General features: G+C 37.4%; 1 protein-coding gene across 2 annotated transcripts in view; it reads left to right on the plus strand.

Moving 5' to 3' along the window:
- Positions 1-15302, plus strand: part of ANTXR2 (ANTXR cell adhesion molecule 2) — a 155982-nt gene that overhangs the window by 47082 nt on the left and 93598 nt on the right. For both annotated transcript variants that reach the window (XM_035004700.1, XM_035004701.1), the window contains exon 11: positions 7614-7692. In XM_035004700.1, the coding sequence (XP_034860591.1) occupies positions 7614-7692 (79 nt within the window). The remainder of the gene's footprint in view (positions 1-7613; positions 7693-15302) is intronic.

Consider the following 15302-nt stretch of genomic DNA (forward strand, 5'->3'; position numbering starts at 1 on the left):
CTTTCTTTCTTTCTTTCTTTCTTTCTTTCTTTCTTTCTTTCTTTCTTTCTTTCTCTCTCTCTCTCTCTCTCTCTCTTTCTTTCTTTCTTTCTTTCTTTCTTTCTTTCTTTCTTTCTTTTCTTTCTTTCAAGATTTTATTAACTTATTTGACAGAGAGAGAGAGCATAAGCACAGGGAAGGGCCGAGGGAGAGGGAGAAGCAGGTTCCCCACTGAGCAGGGAGCCTGATGTGGGGCTCTATCCCAGGACCCTGAGATCATGGCCTGAGCTGCAGGCTCAATTGACTGAGCCACCCAGGCACCCCTATTGCTTTCTGATTATATCCATAAATGTGATCAGTTCACCTAATCTGTTTTGCATCTCCATCCTAAGTATTATATTTAGTTCTGGAAATTATCTTTTAAGAGGAAGAACAATTAATTTGAATACATTGAGGGGTGGCCAAAAAGATGTTGCCAAGTATGGAAATGTTAAATAGGGTAAAATATAAAATACTGAAAAACATATGGTTCAGGTGTGACACATCAGCTGTCTTCAAACATCAGCTCTGTCATGTGAAAGACAGATTTGACTTATTCTTTATTGTTCCAAGGAAAGGAGAAGGAAAGAGTGGAAGGTAAAGGGAAGCACATTTCAGTTCAATGTAAGGAAGATCTTTCTAACAATTATTTAGAGAGTGTTTTGGTAACCAGGAGTGTTCAAAGAGGGATAGATATACGATGAGATAGAGGATATCCTTAAATATGTATTTAAATCCTCTTATATACTGCTTCTAAGTGTTATCAGTTTTTTTTGCTATTACTAGGGCATTTGACATTTTTGGATACAAGGCACTAAAAATTGAGTGATTATTTCCAAGTATATTTTCATTATTTTATTAAAATATGCAAAAACAGCTAAAAAGGGGTTATTTTTGGTGTAATACTGAGAACAACTTACAATACAACTTAAGTGTGATGTGCAGCACATCTCTGAATACAGCTTTTTTTTTTCCTTCTGAAATCTAGCAGTCTTCATATATATTAGTTTACACATATATTGAAATATCTCAAAAATTATTTTATTTAGGAATCCTTTAACCACTTTAAAGAAAATAGCCTTAGACAAAACACTAATTTACATATATACTCATCACTCGAAGTTGAATCTTTAAACTCTTCACAAATATGAAGACTTAAAAGTAATTTTTAAAACGGTCTGCAGAGTATTTAATAGTAGCACTTGATTTCAAAATACCTTAAGTCACCACAGTTCTAATAACTTTTTGAGTAGTTGCCAGCTGAATTTTCAGTATGTGCAAATTGGAGGTAAATTATTTATTACTTCTAACAAATGTCTTTCACAATTTAATTTTTTCATCTTTGTTAATGGATCATAAAATGGCAGTCTTATTGGATATGCATTAAGTCAATAGTAAATGAATACTTTGCAAATAGGCTACTGTGGATCGAAATGTCAACCATATTTCATGGTGTATGAAATTTCTTAGTTCAGAGTAGCTCTGACGTATGGCACTGAGCTATTCTGTTTTGGAACTCTCCTACATCTTTAAACACTAAATAAACTCACTGTGACCATTAGGACTTACGGAATTTTATTTACTTAATTATATATCACAATACTATTTAGTAATTTTTTTGTGTGGAATGAATTTAGTTTTATCACTGTTGAGTACCAATTGACATTGAAATGCACTTAAAGCAATCTTTTTGTTATGGTAAGTTGTTTAGGTTTCTTCTATCCTACCTTTTTTTTTTTTTTTTAACATGAGCTCTAGGCCCAACATGGGACTTGAACTCAGGACCCTGAGATCAAGAGTCACATGCTCTAGGAACTGAGCCAGCCAGGCACCCCTCTCCTTCTACTTTGAAAAAATATTATAAGGATGGAATAAAGATTGGATTAAGATATTTGTAAGCAATTCTAAACAATGTAGAACCAATTTACAGAAAAGGATGTTGGTAGTTGTCAGTTCTCAGCCTTCTTCTCTTCCCTGACCACCTCTGCATTATGCACTGTGGGCCAGTCCTGTCTCAGAAGTTTTCCCTTTGTCTTTCATGATTTATATTCTCACTTCCCTGGCTGTTTCTTCTCAGGCTCCTCTTCTTACAGTCTGTTAACTCAATTATCACTTTGTAAATTGCCTGATTTGGGATTCCTGGGATTCCTGACCATAAATGCATCTTCTCTAAGGCTTCCTTTTCCTTATGATGAGTTCCAAATGTCCAGACAAGATCTTTTCCTTAGCTCTAAACCCACTATCCAAAAGTCCACTATCCAAATGTCTGCTGACTCATCTGGATTTTTCATGGGCACATTCAACTTGAAGTTCCCAAGTTAAACTTACGTACTTCTGTTCAAACTCACTCCTTCTCCTGTGTTTCCTATGCAACTCACTTCACAGCAAGACAGAAACTTTGGTCATCTTTAACGATTTCCTTTCTCCTTACCTTGTACATCCAGTTAATGTCCAATCATTTTTATTCTAACTCCTTTATAACTCCCAATTTTCATTTTCACAGCACCCTTATTGCCACTATTTCAGTTCAATTAGACTTTGGTTCTTATTTGAAATACACCAAGACGTTCGTAATTGGTCTTTCTACTGTAGAATTTACTCTTCCAACCTATGCTCTACCCTGTAAAAAGAAGGATATTTGTAAAACACAGTTATGACGGTATTTCTACGTAGTTGAAAAACTCTTAAGACTGATTCTAAATGTCTAAAAGATTGCATCCTGGGTTTTTCATAATCCTTCCCTACTCAGGCCGTATAATCTCAGTCTCACACTCTTTGTTGCTGCCATATTGAATGATTTTAGTTCCTTGACTATTCTGTACCTTTCTTACCTTCCAGCCTATCAAATAGCACTCCTTCCTCTTGGATCGCTTTCTAATCTCTTTTCCTTATTATCTCCTGATCATACTTTAGGATTCATGTTTGAGTGAGTTCCTGCAGGAAACCTTGGTTGATGTCCCCATGGCAAAGCTGAACTGGTAGTGTCTCCCACAACTGGGTCCCCTAGTACCCCTGTGCTTACACCTGTTTTAGATACTGTCACACTCTATTGTAATTGTTTATGTGGCTCCCTTTCATTTACGTTTTAATACTGTGTTTTATTTGTTATTGCAACCCTGTTACCAAGCACATCCTAGCTTGGTCTATTGTAGGCAATTTACAAATATTTGTTTAATTAACTAATAATAGAATGATTGAGTGAGCGAATGAACGTATTGGCAAGCATTTATAAACCAATTTAGAGTACAGTTTTAGGTTTGAGGTGTAAACACACAGCCCAACATACCTATGATGTTGGGTTTAATCAGATGATGTTTTGTAACAGGAAGGAAATAGCACTGAAAAGTTTTTTTCCACTAACCTGCATGATGTTTATGTACTAGGCAGGTACTGAACAGTTTATCTCTCTATATTTGTATATAGCAGTGAGTAGAATGAAGTTCTTGAAGGCAAAAAGTGTTAGGTAATTATTTAATTGCTGTTGTATATTCTTCTGTATTATCTGTGTTAATTTTTAGCTTGGGTCTAAAAGATTTTATATAAAAAGTACCTTGTTATTCTAAATAATGTTAGAAAAATAGTCAGGTGTTACAATAATGTGAGAATACCTGCTGTGTTCCAGCCACTGTGTTGGATATTTTATGTTTATTATTTTATTAAGCTCTCCTCCCCCAGACAACTCTGAAATAGGTAAAATTATCCCCATTTTACAGATTGAGGGATGCAAGATTGAGAGTGAAGTGACTAGGCTTCAAACCCAGGACTCCTGATTCCTCAACTCCTGGGCTAGATCCTTCCCCACTTATAATTTTAATTGATTCTTAGGATAAATAAAAATGAACTCTCCCAGATGTCTGGGTGGCTCATTCGGTTAAGCATTTGCCTTCGGCTCAGGTCATGATCCCGGGGTCCTGGGATCGAGTACCGCATCGGGCTCCCTGCTCGGCGGAGAGCCTACTTCTCCCTCTTCCTCTGCCCCTCCCCCTGCCCGTGCTCTCTCTCTTTCTGACAAGTAAATAAAATCTTTTTAAAAAATGAACTGTCCCCTCACTTCTCACTTCTGTATGGAATTATGTAAAACCAACATGACTTTCATATATTTTTTTAATCCATAGTAAAGTCTCTGTAACTGAGAGTGTGGGTTCTATTGTTAGTAATACACTAACCAGAAATAGGGGTTATATAGGAATGAGCAATCCATAGGTACTAACAGAACTGACGTGAAATATGACAGAAAACATTAAATACATATATCGGAGTTTTGGGGTAACGAGAAAGGTCAGGGTATTAGGTTTCGGTTAGAGGGCAGGGTGGCTTTATCAGTCTGCGTGCCAGCAAAGGAGTAGCATAAGGTTGGGCAAAGGTATCATTCATGGTAGTGCCAGTATCGTACCGATAATTTCAAAAATGTTTTTCTAAAGAAACAACAACATTTAAAAGCAGAAGTAACTTTAATAGCATATTTTTCATGTTCTCTTAGTATTTAGCAAATGACATTCTAGTTAACCATGAGCAATGTATGAGTATAGCAGAAACTTGGAGGCGTGTTACTCCGCTCTGGCCGATGAGAGAAATTTAAATGTCAGACCCTAATGTATTTATCAAGGATTAAGGAAGTATGGGGTAGAAGTAAAAGCACTTTGACTACAGAGTCAGAGAAGTTCAGTGTTTGGGCAGGGTGCCTTTGGGTTTCTTCACTTGGAAAGTGGAGAAGATGCTGCTGCCCAGCTCAGTGGGTCTCTGTGCAGGTTAAATGAGAAGATGAGCGCGGTGTGTCTGGCTCATAGGAGGGACTCGAGAAATGCCGTCATTGTCAACTGTTGTTGAGGGCCGTGCTCTGCTCTCAAGAAGGGGAAGATCATATTGTTTCAGTTGGGTCCACATGTCAAAAGAATCATCATCTCCATATCTGTGGAGACTTAACTCAGTTTTATGTGACACTAGCCACATTGTACTAGACTGAGATTTGGGGATAGTGCACGGTTGTTTTGGTTGCCTACGAGATCTCATCAACATGTATTTCTACTACAGGAAAGAGTGAATTTCTTGTAAGATATAGCTTCTGTTCTTATTCCATTTGGATACACATTAAAATCTTCTTTTTTTCCTTTTTCTCAGTCCGGAAGCATTAAAGCTTTTAATGTTTCCTTCATTAATTAGAGAGCAGCTTTATTTCTGGTGAATTCTAAGCACCACATTATAAACAACTTCAGTCTTATCTACTGAACCCACTAAATTGAATCAGTAATTTACTTGCAACAATCATATATTATTGTGAATTAGATCATCTTACCCCAAACTAAAACCATGCCTACCATGTGTTATGCTTTCTGGTACGTGTTTTAAAATAGAGGAATTGGAAACTAGGAGAGATTATTTTTGGATTCAACTATGCTTCGTCTTCAAAAAAAATAAAACAAAACAAGGCACTCATTTCTGCAGAATAAGCAATTGGGTTGAAGTTTTCTTTCTTAAATAAGCCGCTTGGCGTTCTGTGGGGAACTAGTTCAAAAGTTCAAACAAGTTGATGTAAACATCGTAAGTTCTCATTCGTTTCTGGAGATAGCTGAACTTTTTTTTTTTTAAACAAAATATTTTGGAGGGAATAATTTACAAGACATGTTTTTAATAGGAGTATTCCTGAATTTTGAAGAAGAGTTCAGCTCCAAGTTTGCTAGGAGTATCTTTCCTAATAGCTCTGTTCCTGTATGAATCCAAACTAAATATCGCATTGAGAAAAGAAACACATTAAGGACTTTAATTTCAACAAGCCTGTATAGTCTGATGGGAAGACTTCAAAATTAGTTAGAACCCTACCTAGCTTTACCACTTTTGGCAAGGCAATTAGCATTTCTGGGCCTTATGTACCCCATCTGCACAACTGTGAAACTACTACTTACTTTAAGGGTTGTTATGAGGATTAAAGGAGATAATGTCCATAAAATGCTGAGGGTGGTGTCTGGCACAGAGCAGGGACTAAATAATATTTCTCATCTCTCCTCTCTGGTATCATAATTGAAAATTTTACTGGTGGTTTGAGATTGCTTCTCTTTTATCATAACTCTCTGTAACTGGTAGTATTTGGCTTTCAATTCAAGGGATAGAGGAAGAAATCTTTTTTTTTTTTATGTTTTATTTATTTATTCATGAGAGTCAGAGAGAGAGAGAGAGGCAGAGGCAGAGGGAGAAGCAGGCTCCCCGCTTAGCAGGGACCCCAACTCGATCCCAGGACCCTGGGATCATGACCTGAGCCGAAGGCAGACGCTTAACCATCTGAGCCACCCAGGCACCCCGAGAAGAAATCTTCTAAATATAACAAAATTTTACTAATTCAGAGTAATTAGTAATTTACTAATTCAGTAATTCATTAATAGCTAAAAGTTTTTAGCTATTAATTCTTGGAATTTAGAATGTTTTATGAGAATGGGAATATGGCACTGTATAGAAGCTAGATTACCAAAATGTTACCTACCACTTTCTGCTTTAATGAGTGGATACCTTTCAAATGTTGGCACACTGATTATTATAGGATAATATACTGTGTAAACTATTTTGGAAAACAGCTGTTTTCTTAATATTTAAAAATCTTCTTATCATTTTTTTGCCCTTTTGATATCTTGTTAGAGCTTTTTTTTTTTTTTTAATTCTTGTTAGAGCTATTTAATAAATAAGTTACCAGGGGTGCCCTGGTGGCTCAGTCGGTTAAGCATCCAGACTCTTGGTTTTGGCTCAGGTCACGATCTCAGGGTCGTGAGATCGAGCCCCGCATTGGGCTCAGTGCTGGGCATGGAGACTGCTTAAGATTCTTTCTCTCTCCTCCCTCTGCTTCTCCTCCAAAGCTTTGTGTGCACTTGTTCTCTCTCTCTCTCTCTCTCTCTCTCTCAAAAATAAAAATAAAAAATAAAAAAAAGTTACCAACTCCTGGCTGACTTATCCCAAATAATTAATTACTAGACTCTGAATTAATGAAATTTTAATTATTAGTGTCTTATAATTTAAAATCATTTTTCCAAAATAAGAGCTGTATTGTAACTCTGATGTGTCTTAGCCATGAAAAAGAACTATCCTTTCTTCTTCTACCTTTGTCAAGATATTTTAATGTCCTGGGACCATCTACAACAAATACCTACAAGTAAATTGAATTAGGTTTTTCTTCAGTTTATTTCTCTTGTATTATTTTCTTTATATGTTACCTTTGAATGGTTTATTATTTCCAATTTTTTATTCTTAATAGTCTTACGAAGATAGTAATATCTGAAGATAGGTAAAATAAGCTAAATAGGATCTAAGGGGTTTTTTTTTCTTCTTTTTAGGTTTTTGTGAAAACAGTCTCAGCATTTCTCTTAAGGAATTTTTTAATGTTCCTATTTATGTTAATACTTCTTCAGGAACAAATTAGATCATTTAAGGAATTTGCCTCTGGTTAATAAGTAAGGACTGGACCAAAGGAAGAAAGAAAAAAGCTAGAATAACTGAGCAAAAGTATATTTTCTTGATGGTTTTGAATTACATAAGGAAATAAAAATCTCCCACAATCCTCTGGTTTTTAATTTGTTTTTCATTATTATTATTATTATTTTTTCATTTTCTTTCAGAACTCTTGATGTTTCAGTGAGCTTTAATGGAGGAAAATCTGTCATCTCGAGCTCATTAATAGTCACAGCCACAGAATGTGTAAGTAAAAAGTTTGCATGAAGTTATTTTTTAAAAATGATTCCATCCAGAAATAATTATGGATTGTCAGTGTTGTTGCATGCTATAATAAGGAAGATGCAAACAGTGACACTGGAGACTACCACAAGGAAAACTCTATATAGAATTTATTTTAAATTGTTTCTTTTTTTTTAAGAGATTTTAAAAAGAGATTAAAAAGAGATTTTAAGATAGTATAATATTAAAATGAGATTAAAAATCATTAAATAAGAGATTTTAAGATAGTATAAATTTTTTTTGATATTTATAAAATTCAGAAGTCATATTTAAAATCAAAATTAGGTAGGAGAATGATTTTCAAATGAAGCAGTTTCCTTGAAACATTAAATATCAAAATGGAATAATGTTTTTTTGTTATGAAGGTTGAATTATTGTGTCTAAGACATTGATTATGTTTTTGAAATTATTAGTATATTTTAAGGATGACTTCACATTTTTGCCTATTTTAAATGTTGGTGCTTTCTAATATGAGTAAGTAATTTGATTTTGATAGTTTGATATATCTTAGTTTGGAAATCTATTTTAGTTGAGATGATTGATTTGTATTACCTAAGATGCAATCATTTAGAATGTAAAGTTCATTGTTAAGACAGTGTTTTCCTTGTAGTTAATTTTTGGGGTTCATGGAAAGTTTTGATATTCATTGTTGAACATGAAAACAGAAAGCACTAAAAGTGACTGATTACATGGCTATTATTTTTATGAGTATATTATCTTTGTAAAAAAGACATTAATCAAAGCAAAAAAAACCACCCCAAATTCTTGCCTTCAAAAGACCAAAATTACAAACCTTCTCACATCTCATGGTTTCATGGCTTTATATTTTCATCTTTAAGTCAGAGAGACATCCTTCCTTCAAAAAACAAAATAATTCAATATTATCTGTATAGAGACAGTTGTCTATCTCATTGTAAGAAAACATTGCAAGGAAAACATATCCATAGGGACCTTGCCACTATTGAATTCTCTGGATAACTCTTTATCAACACCTGTCTCTGTTTTGAAAATACGTAGGGTTTTTTGTCTCTTTTTATTTGTAATTCATGTTGCAATTTGCAGGTTTTCTGGTTCTCTCAGGATGTGGTTGGGATTACAAACATTTTGTGGTTATATAGTTTCTCAGTGTTTGGCTCACTGAAATGGCATTCTTACTCCATCCTTCCTCTTGTTCTGCACCTCTAGCCATCTTTTTTAGCCTCTCTTCCATGCAAGCAGGAAAACAAGTTTTTGTATCCCATAACCACTCACAATTTTGGTGTGCAGGGATGCTGAGGTTAAATGGCTCATTTGGAATTTACAAATCATGTACTTTTACGGAAGTCTTCCTAGGTCTTTCTGGTTCTCAGGAGAGCACATTGTGACTCAAGGTAGTTTAAGAGTAAAGTGATTTTTAAAAAAGTGACATGGGTTGTGTCAGAGATGGAGAGAGTGAAGGGGCAAGTTGTAATATTAAGGAAGGGATCAAAGTAATTTTCATTGGAAAGGTGAGATTTGAATAAAGACTTGAGGAAGGTGAGGGAGTGAACCCTGAAGACCACCCAAGGGAAGAGTGTTTTATGCAGCAGGAGCAGCTAGAACAAAGCCTAAGGAGGCACTGTATCTGACAAGTTTAAAGAAAAGCAAGGAGACCGCTTGGCTGGAGTGGAGGTAGCTGGGGAGAGCAAGAGTCTCAAGATGAGTGGAAGGTTATGTAGGGTTTTGCAAGTCATTTTAAGGGTTTGAGTTTTTCTTCTGAGTGAAATGGGGAACCACTGGAAGGTGACATGATATGACTTAATACTTTGAAAAGATCATTCTGGCTACTGTGTAAAAATAGACTTCGCAGGGGGTGCAAATGTGGAAATCTGGAGACCAAGTCCATGGCTATTTCAGTAATCTAGGAGCGGGGAGGATGTCTCCACTAAAGAGACAGCAGTGGAGATGATGAGAAGTGATTGGGTTCGAATAAATTTGAGTAAAGGTGGATAACATGAGATGCGTAGACAGATTAGATGTGGGTGTGAGAGAGGGACATTAAAGATAATTCTAAACTTTTCACCTGAGCAACTAGAAGGATGAGTTGTGGTCAGGTAGAGCAGTGTTTAGAAGATGAGGACTTCTGTTTTGGAAATGTTGAGTGAAAGGTGTCTATGTAGCCATCACAGTGGAAAAATCATAAAAACAGTTGTTGAATATACAAGTCTGGAATTCTAGAGAGAGGTCTGGATTGGAGACACACATTGGGGAGGTGTGTAGAATGAAGTAGTCAATGAAATTCCACGTGATTTTTACTGAAAAAAGAAAAAGAAAGTGGCTTTCACGAGCTTAAAGCAGAAGGGAAAGAGTACCAGAGAAAGTTTTTTTTTTTTTAATTGGAGAATAGTTGACATAGTTGTATTAGTTTCTGTTGTACAAGGTAGTGATTTGATATTTATGGACATTTTGAAATTGTAACCACAAAAGTAGTTACCATCTCTCCCTCTACAGAGTTGTTACAATATTGTTAAATATGTTCCTTGTGCTGTACATTACTTCCCCGTGTTTCATATATTATTAAAACTGGAAGATTGTACTTCTTAATCCCTTTCACCAATTTCATCCCTCCCCTCTGGCAACCACCAGTTTGTTTTTGAGAAAGGTTTTGTATTCTTGGAGGAGTCAGGATAAACTGGGTCCTGAAAGGAAAGCAGGATTTAGGCAAGAAGAGAGGAGGGGAAAACAGATTACAGATAAATAGAAAATCGAAACTGAGAGTAGATATATTTGATTGGAGTGAAAATGGTGGGAGGGAAGCTTGAAAATAGAAACTTTAGACCAGATTATCAGTAGCCTAAAGAAAGAAAACAACCAGATGGAATTTAGAGTTCATCCTATAGGTCTGTGGTTCCTAAACTCCGGTGTACAGAGAAGTCAGGGCTAAAATGAAAAAAGGAAAGAAAATGGATTATATTTTTCATAATGCTAAATTTAGTCAACTTGAAAGGGTTCTTTTATTCTGAAATTTTTCTTTTAAATTTAAATTTAAAATATCTTAATTTTAAAATATCCTTTGGGGTGCCGGGGTGGCATCCAGTTGGTTGGGCGACCCAGTCTTAGTTTTGGCTCAGGTGGTTGTCTCCAGGTCATGGGGTTGAGCCCCACATCGGGCTCTGTGCTCAGTGTGGAGTCAACTTAAGACTCTCCCTCTGCTCCTCCTCCCTGCACTTGCACTCTCTCTCTCAACTAAATGGATGAATCTTAAAAAAATAAAATATCCTTTGATTAAGGAAAGGATAACTGTAATAATTTATTGGGTCTGTCCTTCCTTTCTTTTTTTATCTCTCTTTCCCTCCTTCATCCCTCCCCCCTCTCCCTCTCTCCTTTCTTCCTTGAGGTGAGAGAAATATGTAGTGATAAAGAAAAACTGGCAGACAAAGTTAAACAGGTAGGGAAGACCTTATTCAAAGCTATTACAGGGGCACCTGGCTTGAGCATGCTACTCGTGATCTCAGGGTTGTGGGTTGAAGCCCCATGTTGGATATGGAGATTACTTAAAAAATAAAATCTTTTTTTAAAAAAAATATTACAATAGGGGAGAGAGATTGAACTTGAGACAGCTGGGACAAGGGGGTGGAGGGAGTTGCAGGTCACCTGTATATGCTACTGGGCTTTACCCAAAAGAAAAGTAAACTTTCTCCTATTTTCCTGACAGGAGGTGGTGTTAAAACTTGGAGCTAGGCACCCATGATGTTAGGCCCCTGCCCTTCCACAGAGATTGGGAGATAGGGGCGCCATCTTGTTTGATGATTACATTTCAAAGGGGTAGCTCTCAGGTTGAGAAAGACATTCCCCTTGGGATCTGTAAAATTGGAAAGAAACTTTAAAGGAGATTTATATACATTTCAAAGAGGCAGAGGTTTTGCAATGAGAAGTTTTCTGAAGCAGATTCTCTAAAAAAAAGGGGAGATGAGGAACCTATGACCAGAAAGAAATCTGTCTAAAGTTTAATCAAGCTGAGGGAAAATGTAAGTCCATCTTGGTCAATAGAATAAGTGAAGTGAGTAAGAGATAGCTCAAGAAATGGGAAAACCAGGACACTTACCATATAAAGGAGCCAAAAGAAAATGGAATTCCAATATGAAAAGAAGGCAGCATTAAGTGCTTCAGAGAGGTGAAGGAGAAAAGGTCAGAGGGTCACAGTGACTTTGATGCTTCAGTCCAGATTGATGATTTATAGCCTTCTGTGTAAATTTTATTATTCCACTAATTATTATAAGATAATAAATACTATAATTCACTTTATCGTATTGCTAATAATCATAGTATAATTCATTTTCCCATTAGAATTAGCCATTATTTAGTATTCAAACTTAAATACCTCTAGTGTGTGGAAGTAACATTATCATTTTATAGATGCGGAAAGTAATACTGTTGCCATGAGATGCATCTGCTGATGTGTGCGTTAAATCTCTATTCAAAATAAAATAGGATAGTGGGTAGTATTATGATAAATACCCAGGCATTGTATTAAGTGATATTCAGTCTGTCAGGCGTATTCAGATACGATGAGATGCAGTTTGTAGTATTACTCATTATAGGATGATGCCTTTGGCTTTCACAGGCATTTGAAACCCAAACAAGGGGCGCCTGGGTGGCTCAGTCGTTAAGCGTCTGCCTTCGGCTCAGGTCATGATCCCAAGGTCCTGGGTTCGAGCCCCGCATCAGGATCTCTGCTCCGCAGGAAGCCTGCTTCTCCCTCTCCCACTCCCCCTGCTTGTGCTTGCTCTCTCCCTCTCTTTGACAAATAAATAAAATTAAAAAGAAAACAAAAGAAAGGGGCGCCTGGGGGTCTCAGTCGTTAAGCGTCTGCCTTTGGCTCAGGTCATGATCCCAGGGTCCTGGGATCGAGCCCTGCATCCGGCTCCCTGCTTGGCGGGAAGCCTGCTTCTCCCTCTCCCACTCCCCCTGCTTGTGTTCCCTCTCTCGCTGTCTCTGTCAAATAAATAAATAAAATCTTAAAAAAAAAAAAAAAATGAAACCCAAACAAAATAAAACACCGTTACTTTGGCAATTGGTTAATCCTTGTGGAAATCCCACAAATAAAGAAGCCCCTCTGTGTGCTCCAGGGGCATCCAGGCTCAGTTCTGCTAGGACCCTTACGTCACCGAGCTGTAATTTCCTGTTTACTTCTGGGCTTTTCTTAGCCGTTTTGAGATGTTGACAGCAAGGCCCGGGTCTTGCTCATTGCCCTTCTCCCAGTGTCTGGTCCTTAGACTGGGCCCGTGCTCTAAAATTGTTTGTTAAATGAATGAACGAAAGTAGCTGTGTACCTGGTTTAAAAGTGGGGAAGTGAAGGATTAGGTTTAAGAGATTTAAGATAAGAGCCTGAGAAGGGTTTGTATTTAGACCGTTATTTCTCATCATCCATCTCAGAAGATCTCCTCAATGTGTCTCTGCTTAAAAAAAAATAGTGCAAGGGGCGCCTGGGTGGCTCAGTCGTTGGGCGTCTGCCTTCGGCTCAGGTCATGGTCCCAGGGTCCTGGGATCGAGCCCCGCATCGGGCTCCCTGCTCCGCGGGAAGCCTGCTTCTCCCTCTCCCACTCCCCCTGCTTGTGTTCCCTCTCTCCCTGTGTCTCTCTCTGTCAAATAAATAAAAATAAAATCTTAAAAAAAAAAAAATAGTGCAAGATATCTTTTTTTCCCCCCTTGGAACTACTGTTCTTCTGACTCTTTTGACATAACAGTATCCAGAATATGTTTTCCGAGCACGTATTAAGTGCCAGACACTGTGCTAAGCACTGTACATGCGCCAAGCACTCTATGACTTCATTTAACACACACAACTCGAGGAGGCTATTCCTATAACCTTAATTTTGCCGATGAGGAACAGAGAGCCACCTCCCATCTCTAGTGCACATTTATGCAAACACGTTAGAAGGTGCTTCTTCTGTTGGGCAGACCCAGCTCTCAGCAGGGTGACTGGCTTGATGAGAAAGAACATCGACTGACTGCAGCCCTCACTGCCCCTAACAGGGGGGACTTGGAGCCTGGAGGCTCTGGAGGTTCAGTTACCTGCTCAGTTTCACAGTCAAGTAAATGTTAGAATTGAGAACTGAATCCAAGTCTGTCCTCCCCCCTGGCCTGAACACTTGTGCAATCTGCCATTTGTAACCTCTTAATTTGATTTATATAAAACACAGGTTGGCAGTTTTTTCTGTAAAGGTCAGATAATAAATATTTCAGGGTTTGAGGGCTACACAGTTTCTTTCTTTTTTTTTTTTTAAAGATTTTATTTATTTATTTGACAGAGAGAGACACAGTGAGAGAGAGAACATAAGCAGGGGGAGTGGGAGAGGGAGAAGCAGGCTTCCCGCCGAGCAGGGAGCCCGATGTGGCAACTCGATCCCAGGATCCTGGGATCATGACCTGAGCCGAAGGCAGGCGCTTAACGACTGAGCCACCCAGGCGCCCGAGGGCTACACAGTTTCTGTCACAACTACTCAACTCTGCCATTATAAACATTATGTAAACAAATGGGCGTGGCTGCATTCAACAAAGCTGTGTACCCTGAAATTTGAATTTTATGTAACATACTCTTGATTTTTTTCAGCTATGTAGTAATGTAAAAAAAAAAAAAAAAATCTTAGCTTGCCAGGGGCCTTATGAAACAGATGAGCTGATTTGGCCTTTGGGACATAGTTTGCTAATTCCTAATAGCGAATCTTCCAGAAGAATCCAGAAAATGAAACCATCACTCACTCTGTGACTTTTTTCTTCCCCTAACTCTAAGTCCATAGAAAAAAAATTTTGGAGACCCATTTCCCCTTTTCTCTTTTTCAATTGTGGTTGCTGTGATTATTTTCTAGGTAGATTATGACAGCTTTGAAATTTTTTGAATGATTCTTTCCCATAGTTATATGAGTTTTAAAATTTTTGAGTTATTCCTCTTTCTCAGGGTTATTTTGCAAGTACAGTAGTGACTGATTTGTTTTTATACTTCTATGATTCTCTTAGCTAGAATTTTAGTTACATGGGGTAGAGTGAAGTTTTTGATTAGAAAACTCGTTTTTAATGAAGAAAAGGAAATTAGATGCAGACCAAGTTCAAAAAATTATTGTGTCCAGGATGACTACAGAATATATTTTCTCTACCCTAACGTCAAGCTCAAGGTTTTGGTATGTCCTCAGATAACCCTTAAAAGAGTTCTGGCTTCATAGCTTGAACCATCATCTGGATAGTAAGTCTCAAACTGGACTCCTCAGCTAACTTGCACAATCTACTCCTCATAGACATCTGAGAATGCCATTTTTTCAAAACTATGGTTAGAAAGATGCAGTCCAACAAATGGCCATTTGAAAGGTCATCCAACAAACGGACATTAATCCGTTGTAACAGATGGCCAATTCTCTCTACCATTTTACAGAAATTTGTGTTTCAGACCTTCTCGCTAGCTTCTTCAGGTGCTAGTCCCCTCAAACTCTGTGTTCCAGCCACCATTGTCTTTCTCTTGTCCTTGCAAGAGGCCACTAAGTTTGCCTCACTTTCTCCCTGGGCTGGCTTGCTTTCTCTTTCTTTCTTTCTTTCTTTCTTTCTTTCTTTCTTTCTTTCTTTCT

This window comes from Mirounga leonina, unplaced genomic scaffold (assembly GCF_011800145.1).
Source record: "Mirounga leonina isolate KUSES-001 unplaced genomic scaffold, KU_Mleo_1.0 Mir_129, whole genome shotgun sequence".
NCBI classification, from domain to species: Eukaryota; Metazoa; Chordata; class Mammalia; order Carnivora; family Phocidae; genus Mirounga; species Mirounga leonina.